General features: G+C 38.8%; 1 protein-coding gene across 1 annotated transcript; it reads left to right on the top strand.

Moving 5' to 3' along the window:
• Positions 1-1,385: 1,385 nt before the first annotated feature.
• LOC129412083 (protein TMEPAI-like) lies at positions 1,386-11,401 on the top strand. Its single transcript, XM_055165060.1, has 3 exons — positions 1,386-1,495; positions 3,020-3,330; positions 6,477-11,401. Exons 1-3 carry the CDS (start codon positions 1,424-1,426, stop codon positions 6,778-6,780), a joined length of 687 nt encoding a protein of 228 aa, XP_055021035.1. The 5' UTR covers positions 1,386-1,423; the 3' UTR covers positions 6,781-11,401.
• The last annotated feature ends 1,273 nt before the right edge of the window (positions 11,402-12,674 follow it).

The raw sequence follows: 12,674 nt of genomic DNA, 5'->3' as shown, positions 1-12,674 counted from the left end.
AAATGTTTAGTTATAGTTTTGCTTAAACATTGAATCCAGAAAAAGCGTAATATAAAATAATAACACAAGTTTAAATAAATAATGTATCTATAATCTGTAGCCGGCGATATGATATGAAATTGCAGACCAAATACAATTATATCGTGGGTCCAATTTGGCTCCCAGGCCTGAGTTTGACATGTCTGGTTTAGATGGCGATGGAGTTTTTGAATCTGAAACCACCCTCCAGAGTGGAAAAGTTGAATACTCTCCGCCATAGCGTTTCCGTCTACACTGCCCAAGACGCAAAGCTCTGGTCAGATCTGCTCACTCACGTCGCGTACGAGTTTATGCCGCATACGTACAGTACGCAGAAACCTGACAATTCCACACACTTTTGCATCACCGTATGCACGCAGATTTCCTCCCGAAAACGCTTGTCTAAACACGGAATAAAAAGTAAAGACGCGGCGCCACTTTTGCATCTTCTGTTCAGACCGTCATCGTATAAACATAGCAAAAAGGTAAAAGTTAAGTTGTTGTTTCAAGTTGTTAACTTGAAAACCACTGCTTCATGAGATCACAAAGTGGAACGGAGTGTTTTGAGCTTTGGAGCTGTAGACTAATAATGCAAAATTACTCAAATTACTGTGTGAATGGAACAAAACACACAACTCCAGTTAATGTTTTCGATGAGGCAACAACATTGTAACATGGCTTAAAGCTCACAAGCGTCAGTTTTGCACAATATAGGCTCTTTAAAAATATTCTAAACGCTGACTCATACATTCTTCTATAATAATTGACTTTAACATTAGCAGACAATAACACCAAAAGAACCTGAAATTTTTAACAATCAACAGTTCTGACAGTTTCACAAGCCTGGCTATGTAAAATAAATTCCTACGTAATTTCACCCTAAAACCATTACCTGTATAAGTGCAGTTGGCTCCCAGACCCGTCCGACTGGTTTTTGACTTCATATGCAAATACTCTGGCCGACTTCCAGTTTCATTAGTGCTGCATGAATGGTTCAAAAGATCAGCTAGATGTCTACTTTGCACACCTGATCTGAAGATAACATCTGGCTGGAAGTGGGAGGAGTAGACTAAAACAGGGCACGAGTTCAAAGCAGTTTAGACTTAGACTTAGGCAAACTTTGTTGATTCACAAGGGAAATTATTTGGACACAGTAACTCACACAACACAGTATATTATAATAAAAAAGAGCAAAAATATAAATGGTGTAAGTTCAAAATAAGTAGCAGAAATAACAAAAGAGACTTGTGCAAATAAGGTAGAATAATATAAATAAATTAAAATGTAGTAAAACAAGTATATCTCAGTTGTAAAAAAGAGTTGTAAGGAGAAAACAAGTTTTATAGTTTTCTAATTCAGTTCCAAATGTTGCTCCAGATAATGTAAAAGATTCAACTGAAAGTGAATGAACCCATGTGATCTTTTACAGGAGGCCGGTCTGTGGTCCTCAGAGGGGACAAACGTGCCCATCAACGAGGTAAGTTGAACATTTAAAGCAACACAGTGTAACTTTCTGGAAGCGGGGCCTCACCTGCATGAGTCACGGAATTAGACAGATAAAATCTTAAGAACATTCATGTAGACGGACACGTTTTATTTCATACTGTGTAATATTACCGGCCAGGTTGGCGCTAAATAGTGCCTCCGCTCAGTTTCATTTCTCTCCAGCGACGAGGTCATTGATCGGAACACACTAGACGTTTTGCAAGAACCTCAGACGTTGTAGACCGCGCACCGGCCAATCAGTGAAGAGCTGTGAAGCCATGACGCCAAACTCAAGCGCCTGTCTGGATCCCTTTTGTGGGGAACCAGTCATAAAACTTGTCGTTGTGTCCTTAGGCAAGACACTTCACCCACATTGCCAAGTATGAAAGTGGTGTGTGCGTGAGTGATGGTGGTGGTCGGAGGGCTCACCATCACCGGGTGTGGAGAAAAGAAAAGAATAATGAATCTATAAATGCTCTGTAAAGCGTCTTTGTGACATATGTCTGTGAAAAACGCTATATACATAAAGACTTGCTTACTTACAACGGTAAACAAAGCGGTCGAGATGGATTTAGATGAAGACAGACATTCTGTGTTGGCAACGATTCCCGAGATCGAGGATTTAAAGCAGGAACAAAGAGAACGTTTGGTGAATTTTATCAAGAGGAAAGACGTTATTGTCCTTCTTCCTACAGGATTTGGCACATTACATACGTCACGACCAAATAACAGCGACTGGTTAAAAATTCCCCGCCTACCGTCGAGCGAATGAATCCTAATGCTTTGAGGTCAGACGGTTTCCATGAAGTGAAACCAGTTGATAGAATATTATGGTCAAAAGAACTAAATTTCCATGGAGACAAGCAGGTGCAGGCCTTCTGTCAGTCCAAGTAAAAGTCAGGTTTGTGGAGAGGTTTTTTATTGCAACAAAACATGCTTTCGTTTAGATTATATTTTGGCTAAAAAGTGACTTAGATTTTTGCTTAAAATGTGTTACGTTAGCAAAATATAAACTACTGCATTTGCTCAAAGTCGCCCACAACACGCCCACACGATGTATACCAAAATATCCAACATTATTACAAACATAAAAAGCAGAACTTGTTTTGTGGTACACTAAAAAAATACATACGCGCTTTAGGGTTGTCAGAAGTATCAAAAAATCTAATATTAATCAATACTAAAACTTGTATCGAAACAAGATTGTCATTTGAGTAGGTATTGATATTAAAAAAGTCACATTCACAGACAGAAATGAACCTTTCCTGAAGTTTTAAAATGATCTTGAGCTTTATTAGAACAAGTATAAGAGCACAGAGACTAGTATCAGTGGTGATTTCTCTTGCTTCCGTAGTGGTCCTTGTGGTCTTAAACTTGTAAAGACTCAAAGTAAAGACAGTAGACTTTTAAAACAGCTAAATGTCAACGTTAACGACAATTGCAGACATTTAAAAAGACGGGTTAATGACAGGTCTTCACATAACGCGCGTCTAACCGTCACATTCTTGTCTCCCAGCCACAGGTGTACAGCGCCCGGCCCCCGGACAGGCTGCAGCCCTCCTCGGTGCCCACGCGTTTCCAGTCTCCGTACGGGGCGAGCAGGTTCCAGCCCACCTACCCCTACCTGCCCCGGGGCGTCATCGAACTGCCCCCCACCATCGCGCTGTCGGACGGGGAGGAGCCCCCGCCGTACGCTGGGCCCTGCACGCTGCAGCTGAGGGACCCCGAGCAGCAGAGGGAGCTCAACAGGGAGTCGGTGAGAGCGCCCCCTAACCGCACGGTGTTCGACTCGCAACTGGTGACGCACGGCAACTGCACGCACAACAGGTGAGGAAGAAAGTGTGATAAAACTGATAATAAACTGGTTTTATATTGTGACTTTCATGGTAACACAAAGGCACTTCACAATAATGTAACAGTAAAACACGGAGGCAGAGTAGCGACCAAGTTGTTTTTTTGTAAGTCTCAAGTCGGAGTCAAGTCCTAAGTCAAATACAGGCAAGTCCAAGTCGAGTCTTGAGTCACTGGCCCTTAAGTCCAAGTCAAGTCCAAGTCGTCTGCTTTGAGCTTCAAGTCATTTCAAGTCTTTAAACCAAAGTAGATTTTTGCCATTTATATGACTTTTAAGATAAATTGTACATAAAAAAATCATAGTATATTTATGTATGAGTATTTCTAGAGTATGTAAGAGTTGTAGGAATTTTAATGTTTCCTTTTTAAATGTCTTGACAAGATCTTAGTGTGAATCATTACAGTGAAAATAGAAAAAAAATCCGATTTAAAAGTGCTTCTCGAGTCACAGGCCTTAAATCCGAGTCAAGTCCAAGTTACTGACCTTCAAGTCCAAGTCGAGTCCCAAGTCTTCGTCCATTTTGTCAAGTCTCAAATCCTAAAAATAGTGACTCAAGTCTGACTCAAGTCCAAGTCACGACTTCTACAAGTATATATAAGGAGTGTGACGATGACAATTGTGTGAAGTGTGATATATTTAGGATTTGGAGACGATATAGATGTAGTGTGATTAGCGCCGGGTATCAGTAAGAAGCTGCCGATACGATACACATACCTTGATACATAGGCCACGATACGATACATATCTCAATACGGTTCACTTTCGATACGATATATTTCAAATCGATTTGATATGGCCAGTCATGGCTGTGATACTAAAAGTCTTTGTTTAACCACTTCTTGTGCAAAGTCAATTTCAAACACACACATTTTAATCCTTAAAATAGTGAATTTGTTAAATGTGCTGCATAAATGAGTTTCCTTCCACTAAACAAGCAACAAAACAGTAGCGCTGTAACAAAATAACTTAGTAAAATACACCAAAAAATACTCTTGGTGATATATATCGATACAGCAGCCCACGATATCGATACTGTATCATCACATTAAACAATACGATATATTGATTTTGATATTTTTTTGCACACCCCTAAGTGTGATACTTTTAAACAACATAATAAATAAACATAAATATATAATACATTGAAGAGTTGTACCTTTAAAAATCTGCTCTCTACAGCATTAAGAGCTGAAAAAGTGACTTAATTTAGTATAACATCATGTCGGGAGAGGTACTGCATCTATGTCTATGGGTAAATGTTCAGCAGTTACGTATCTGAATGTATCGCGGTGTCAAAAAGCACGAGCTGCGATAACTTCACAGAACACTTAAGTGATGAGTTTGTATCTTTAAAGCGTCATATCTGTTATTTATTCAAGCCTCTTCACCTCCAGTGATAAGTCAGTAATTATTGTGTAACGCAGACGCCGGTTTAGCGCTGGGAAATGGCATAATAATAAAGTTTGGCACCGTTTTGAACTCTTGGCTTGAAGATGCAGCCGAGTGAATATTGTAAACAAGTTCTTAAGACTCACAGTTAAACCCTTTGATAATTATTGCAGTGTTGTGGTGTTATTGGACAGACTTCTTACGAGCTTCATTAAAGTATTCCTTGACGACTCGACCTCAGGAACAGGAATTATAATTATGGTGACTCTCATTTTGTAAATTCGCCCAATTAGTATTTCCATAACTGCGGTTAGCTCCCACACCTGCCTCACAAAGCGTGTTTACTTTGCGAGCCTGTGAAAATGTGGATCTGACGAAGTACCACAAGAGACGGAAGCGCATTCTTTCTCCTTCTAGTAAAGAAATCAGGTGTTTCTCGAGGTGCACTATGTAACTTTTCTGATAGAGGGCCCGCCGGTTGCTTATCTCCACAGATATGTCATTTCTTTGCCTGCAATGTTCCAAAATTTGCATTAAAACTTAGAAACCCCCATAGAGAAAAGCAGAAAATACCACCAGGCCAATTTACAGGTGAGATGACGCAACTCAGAGCAAGAATTCATGTTTTTAAAGGTGTTTTTGAGCAATAAAAACAACAATAAGCTGTAGTTTAAGCCAGATCTGTGGAGAATTGACCCAGCTCACGTAGGCCAACATTTATTTTCAGCAATAAAAACACCTGTAATTAAATAAATGGAGGATAGATTCATGTCGTACGGTGGAATATTCCAGTTAAGGTCAAAGAAAAGTTACATAGTGCACCTTTATGTCAGATGCATTTATCAATCAATCAGCAATCAATCTTTATTAATAGAAACTTTAACAACACTCAAGGTGACCAAAGGGCTTTCCATTAAACTCAACACAAGATAAAAACATGAAAAATACAAAGCTGAAAAAGTGGAAGCACTGAGAAATGCAAAATAATTAAAAGCCTTTATTATCAGTATTGTTTTTTTTTTTAATTTCAATTAAGAATGAAAAACAATAAAATGGGAAAACAGTTAATTATTTCATTATTCCACTTTAGTTTAAAAAAGACAAACAAAACAAAACAGAAAAAGAAAAAAACAAAAAAACAAATAACACCAATCAAAACCACTCTATTTTAATAGATAATAAACAGTGCTTATTTTAATTTGGATATTTTCTTCTCTCTGGTTTATTTGCCCCAGAAATTCTGTTACTAGAAGGACTTACCTGAAAGCTCGTCTTCTTTTATAGGATGCGTTTACTTTCATGTCCTAGAAAGTCATTATTGAACTCATTTTATTGACGAGAAACAGGAAGCAGCGATAAACTCTCCTTTGCTCAGTTCACACCACAGAATTATAATAAAAATTGTTTTAATTATAGATCCATGGTTGACACTGCAGCAGAACTTCCGGGGCAAATAAACCAGAGAGAATAAAATATCAAAATTAAAACAGGCTGTTTTAAGACTTGTTTGTTTGAGATAAACTTTAAATTAAATATTGGAAAAAGAGGTCGAAATCTGTTTTTTTTTGTTTGATACAAAAACGTAAAAATAAAATAAACAGTTTTTTCATTCTTAATTGAAATTCAGAAGAGCGAACGGTACACGGACCATTACCACATGGCAGATGAAGTAAAAATCACGAAACGCTAAAATCGCAAAAACACTAATTTGTACCTTTGTGTTGTGCTACAGTTTGCAGTTACCGCCCCCTAGTGTCCACTCCGGCATGAGCGTGATGGAAGCACAGGAGTCCCGCCAGCACAAACACTCCAGCAGGGTAGACGGAGCCCCTCCCACGTACAGCGAGGTCATCATCGGACACTTCTATCCCCCGCCAAATCTACCGGCCAATCACAATCGAACTGCTAACCCCCCCAGCACCAGAACTGCCCCCTCCCCGCCACACTCCCTCATACACGGCCTGCTCCGGGGCTCCACGGACCAACGCAACAGCAAGAACAGCAAAGAGAAGCCCCACAAACCACAAAATGTCTGAAAGGAAAACGAAAGGAAGGAAGCGAGGGAAATCGAGCATGCCGATTGGCCGATTCCATGGAAAAAAATAAAAGCACTTACGTCGAACCTCGGATGGTAAATGTGGCAAAACGGCGCCCCCTACCTTGCCGCCACCTTCTTCTTTATAAATATTTACCTGTTTTCATTCCTATCATAGCGAAACGTTGCAATCTGTCTACTCTGTCCGGCTGTTTTCTTAACGATAATCTCCATTTTGCTGCTTTTGAACGCATTCTAAGTTGCAGTCCACGGCAGCGGCTCCTGGCTGACTTTTTAGCACGTTAGCGCTTCCAGTTTAGACGTAGCTAGAGAAGTTGTAAAAAATAGCAAACTAGATGTAGCAAAAGTGCTGAAAGTCTTCCCAAATGGAGGTTCTTCCCACAGTCTGCGTAAATAATGGACCAATGAGACAAATGCAATGTTCTATTCTAAGTTCTAAGTTCTATTGAATGTCGGGAGTCGATAAATCCGAGTCAGTTCTCCCGACTTTTGTTGTAGATTCGTTCCATTGCAGCAGTTGGGGAAAATATGGACGCCCGAGAAAGTTTAATGTCCGACCGACTAGCCCGAGTTTGTGTTTCGGAACCTCGATTTGATTGCACTTTCTCGAGGTGGAGGTCGGTTTTCCCCAAGTCCCAAGAGCAACAGAATGCAGCATTATAATTGGCTTGTTAAAATCAAATTGTACTTTTTGTAATTGTAAAAATCCTAATTGATTTTTACATCGAAACTATGGATATTTCTGCTACTAACATGTGTAGCTGTATATATCTCATTAGTTAAAGGGTCTATATTGTTGTTATAATGTTTCCTCATCAAAAACATACCCGGAGTTGTGTTTTGTTTCATTCAAACGTTTAACTCACAAATCCAAAGTTCTTCTCTCAAATTCTCTCTCTTTTTAAACTCCATACATCATCACTAAAATAATTCAGATAATTTCAGCTCTAGGATTTACAATCTCTACTGAACAAAAGCCCCGTCCGCACTAGTATGTATTCGAATCGTTTTCGTTGTGGATGCAGTGTTCGTTCACACTAATCTGATGGAAAATAGCTCCAGCTCCCACAAATTTGAGTAGGGATCTGATCCGGCCCTGTGTGGATGCCTGAAAACGCTGATATGCTGATGTAGGTCTATGCACTGCGAAGTAAAGAGGCTAGAACAGGCCTGTCCAAACTATGGCCCGTGAGCCAAATGCGGCCCTCAGACAATTTTTTCTTGGCCCTCAGGCTTCCAGGTGAATTGGCCCAAAATGACCTTGCTTCAATTAAAAATTAAGTTTTTACTCAAAGTTGTTTGAAAATCTCTCTTGAGAAATCTAATATTTAATATTTAGTATGTGGTTTTAAGGATCTTAGCATAAATAAAGACTGATGGCTCATTCTAACGTGTTAAACATGTACATATTTCAATTCTTCACTGTATTGAGCATCAGTCTACAGCTCTTGATTGGCCCTCTGCTTTATTTGTGTTTAGATTTGTAGCCCTTGATGAAAAAAAGTTTGGACACCCCTGGGCTAGAATATGTGTCCATTCATATATACGGTCTGTGCGTACGACCTGCAGACGTATAATCTCTGAAAAGTTTACGCGATAGAAACACAGAACAGACTCACCATCAGCAGAACACCCCTCTGTCCCAGAAAGAACACTCATATTCCACTGAGTCGTGTCCTTTAGTCCGACAGAAGCTGAACCGCATCAGCGCACAATAACGAGCTGTTTTTTTTGAGCTCTCAGTTTATTCAAAATATCCATGCAGTTTTAACTTTAATTTCTGTAAAACGTAAACAAATATGCTCAAAGCTGTGTGGATAGAGAAGGCTTGCGGACACAGAAACAACGTGTCTGGACACAAATTGTTTCGGTGATACGGTGAAAACTACAGAGTTTCTCAAACATGTGTGAAAGAAACAAAACACAACTCCATGTTTTTGAGAAGGTAACAACATTCTACCGATCTACCAGTAAATTTTGTGTCATATAGGACTTTTAAGATGATCATAATAATGCCTTTGTAGGATGTATTCAGTAGCGTCGCCGGTTAGTATGTGGCTACAGATAACTGCAAAAAAAACCTCCCTTACTGACGACAACACCGTCCTTTGGTCCAGTATTTTCACTCAGCCTGTGCCCACGCCTTATTTCGACCAATCGGAGCCGCCGCTGTATAAATTCCCAAGGAAGGTTTGCACAAAACTGTTCACCACAGGGGGATAAAAGTGAGATTATGTAAAGTAGGCATATTTTTCTAAACTTTGCTTTTCTATGTCGTAGTTTTAGAAGAGAAAATCTTGTAAGCCATTAGCGTTTACGAGCTCCATACATGATCGACCTGCTCTGAAACATGTATGCAAGCCGAGAGAAAGCACGATTAAGACTTATTTATAAAAATGCTGAAAATGTTGCACTATTTTTCGCACGGATTTGACGAGAGGCAGACTTATTTCCGAAGGTGTTTCACGTTCTTGCCTTGACCGCGAGCCAGCAGCAGTGCACAGTATCTCAAAAGTTGGAATCCGCGATGTTATTTTTCTAACCGTTGGAAACGAATCCGCTGGTTTATGCAAATGTAAATGAGTCCCAAGCATGTTTTCGTTTTCCAACTTTGACCTGAGCGCCTAATCAAAAAAAAAAAAATCTCCAAAAATCTCTTAACCATGTTTTCATTTTCTAGACTTGAATTAGCCAATCCCAAAGCAGGCTCTCACTACCTCGACCACGCAGTGAAGCGCATCTTATGAGTTAATCATCGTTTTCTCTTTTTTTTTTTTTTCCACATCGAACGAATGTCTCAACCAATCAAGACGATGTGTTAAGTTGTAGCATTTAGTTAGTTATTATTAGTTAGATAGCGTTGTATTTGTTTTGTTTGTGGGTATCATGAAAGTGTGAGAGAGAATTGGAGTAGGATTATGAAAAGCCATTTGGTTCTCAGGATCAAAATACGACGCGATTGTGGCTGTGCACTGTTGCTACGGCAATTCACAAATGTCCCAAAATTCACCTGGTTTCACGGCGTTTCTGAGCACTTTACTGCAGCGGGAAAGAGAACGCAATCTCGATTTCAGCCATCGCCAGACCACGGCATAAAAAAAAACGAAATAACAAAAACAAAACTCCGTGAAATGGTGGAGTTGAAAAGTTTTAGAGCTTGATTTTAAAAGGATGCAAATAAAAAATGCTACGAAATTCAAAACGAGAAAAATACTGTGATTGCGGAAATAGCATAGCACATTTGTTGTCACTGGAGTTGGCTTTGGGTGTTGGAAGTGTCCGGCCCAACGGCACAATTCCAGTGTGCGTTCAGGTGAGGTTTAAACCAATTACCCTCTGGTGGCTGGGCATGCTTATTCAACTACGCCACTGTCACTTGGAAATTAGTGTTGATATGAAATAAAAGTTGAGAAATTTGATCTAAATTTATATGCAAAAAAAAAAAAAAACACAAGAAAAAAAAACATTGGCAATTCATCTTAACTAGAGTTGTCAAATGCCTATTAAAGTTGCACTCTGTAACTTTTTGGTTGGGAGTTCGTCACCTGCTTGTTTCTATGGAGACGTCATTGCTCTGCCTGGAATGTCCCACAGTATAGCATTAAACTTTACATGCTCTACTTTACATTTATTCAATTCCAGATGGTTTTATAGCTCAAAGTATCGAGAAAAACATGCGTTCTGACTGTGAGTGGGCTCGCCTCTTCCCAGATCTGACCTGTAACTTGCTCTAGTTTGGTCTCCGTGACGACAGAAAGGTTTAAAGCCATACTGTGAGACATTCCAGACAAAGTAATAATATCTCTGCCACGAAAAGCTTTTGACGGACCCTCCACGAGAAAAGTTACACAAAGGATCGTCAAATTGAAATCTCAAATTTTCAGAATATGAGCTGATTTTTCATTCGCCCATTATGATTTTTCATTAGTAAAATTATTTGTGCGTTGGCAGCGTCGGGCGAGCTGTTGAAACTAGGCACATTGGAGTGTTGACAAATGACACAAGTGTTAATAGCAGCTCGTTCGGCGTCATCGCTTTTGAAATTTAGCCCTAAATCGGAAACAAATCCACCATTCTGTTCAGCTTCTCAAACTCCTGCTGAGCTCAGAGCACAATGTAATGTCCAGTCTTTATGCAACAGCGCCCTCCCCAGGAACCAGACCAAACTACACCCAAAACTCCAGCCTGAGAGGAGAGAGTTAAGGCCAAAAAATGAAAAATTAATCGAAGAACATGGTGAATCTTTTATGAGAACTTTGTCTTTACTTTAAAGCGTCAACAAGTAGCTGCTAATTTTTAAACAAAATGACAAAATCAATAAAAATATATATATGAATAGACAAAAACACTTCTGACAGTAGTTCAATAACACTGTAAGAACATTATTAATATTAGTTGTAATAGTTTTTTGGTGAAATTTGTAGAACTTGTTTATATCTTTAGAGATTTTAATGCATTTATCTTTTTGTGCCTTATGCTTTTTAGACTATCTGTTCTATAATGTCCCTAGAAAATTAAATATGAAGTTTAGTATATTCAGTATTCATTTCTTTTACTAAATAAGTAAATTTAGTAAAGTCCCATCTTCTTTCTAGCTTATATTATCTATAGTTTGATGCAGAAAATACTAGAAAATTGTCAAAATTCTCCTTTTTTAGGAACAAGACAAAGTGGACTTAATCAGAAGTGCGCCGTTTGCGTTCACTTCCTCCTTACACAATGTTTACTGCCTCTCTCTTCAGCCGCTGATATACATTATGTTTATATAGATTTATTTTATATTTAAGACTCACGTTTACCCCCAAATCATTACTTTTAGAAATCCCAAAGTAGCTCATTGAGTGAATAATCAAAGTTCACTGTGACAAGGCACAACTGGTGTCAAAATGTATATTTATTATTTAGATGTATTTTACTTTAAAATGGTTTTCTGCTCGAAGGGTTTGCAGCGGGTATAAGAAAAGACTGGACAGCTCTGAACGAGGCTTGCAATGTTAATAACAATAAAACTTTGGAAAATAAATTGAAGATAAAAGCAAAATAAATGGTGCTGGCTGATGACACAGACAAAAAGAATCTAAAAAGCTTAAAACTTTAATCCAAATTTGTTGAAATATTACAGAAATTAGTTGAAATATAAAGTTTTAGGTAGGTGATTTTAAAGGTGCACTATGTAACTATGAGAATTCACCATCTATCATTGCTTTGCTTGTAATATTCCACAGTATGGCATTAAACATATACTGTTTATAAATACCTTAGAAACATGTTTTCTTTTTTACTGTGGGCATGGTTGTCTCTCCACTCATATACCTTTAACTTGATAGAGTAACCTACTTGTCTCTATGGAAATAAGTATAATGCCACACTGTGAAAGATTAAGCACAAACATGTCTATAGACACAAGCAGGTGGCAGACCCTACACCAGGAAAGTTACACAATGCACATTTAAAGATCTTATATTACAGAAAAAATTACTGTTGTGAGCTTTAAACCAAAGGTACTACGGTACCTCCTCTAAAACAAACCCAGAGTTTGTTTGTTTCATTTGAGTAACCCTTTATTAGAAGTCTGTCCAAAGCTCCAAAGCTCCAAATGCTCTGCTCCACCTTGTGATGTCATGTAGTTTTCATGTTAACAGCTCCTTTTACCTTTAGTTCAGTAAAGATCGGCAATTCTGAGGCAGAAATCATCCAAATAATTCTAGTGAAGGTGTGTGGAGTTCAAAACACAGTACAGCACTTCCTGCATTACCATGTGACATCACAAGGTGGAACAGAGTGTTTTCCTTTTGAGAGAAGAGTTCACCTTAAACGTGCAGGGTTTGTGTGTTAAAATGTGTGAATGAAACAAAACACAACTCCATGTCTGTT

The sequence above is a fragment of the Boleophthalmus pectinirostris genome, unplaced genomic scaffold, assembly GCF_026225935.1.
Source record: "Boleophthalmus pectinirostris isolate CB_2022bp ecotype Guang Dong unplaced genomic scaffold, ASM2622593v1 HiC_scaffold_7, whole genome shotgun sequence".
NCBI classification, from domain to species: Eukaryota; Metazoa; Chordata; class Actinopteri; order Gobiiformes; family Gobiidae; genus Boleophthalmus; species Boleophthalmus pectinirostris.
The sequence above is the reverse complement of the archived record's forward strand: the minus strand, read 5'-3'. Positions and strand labels throughout refer to the sequence as shown.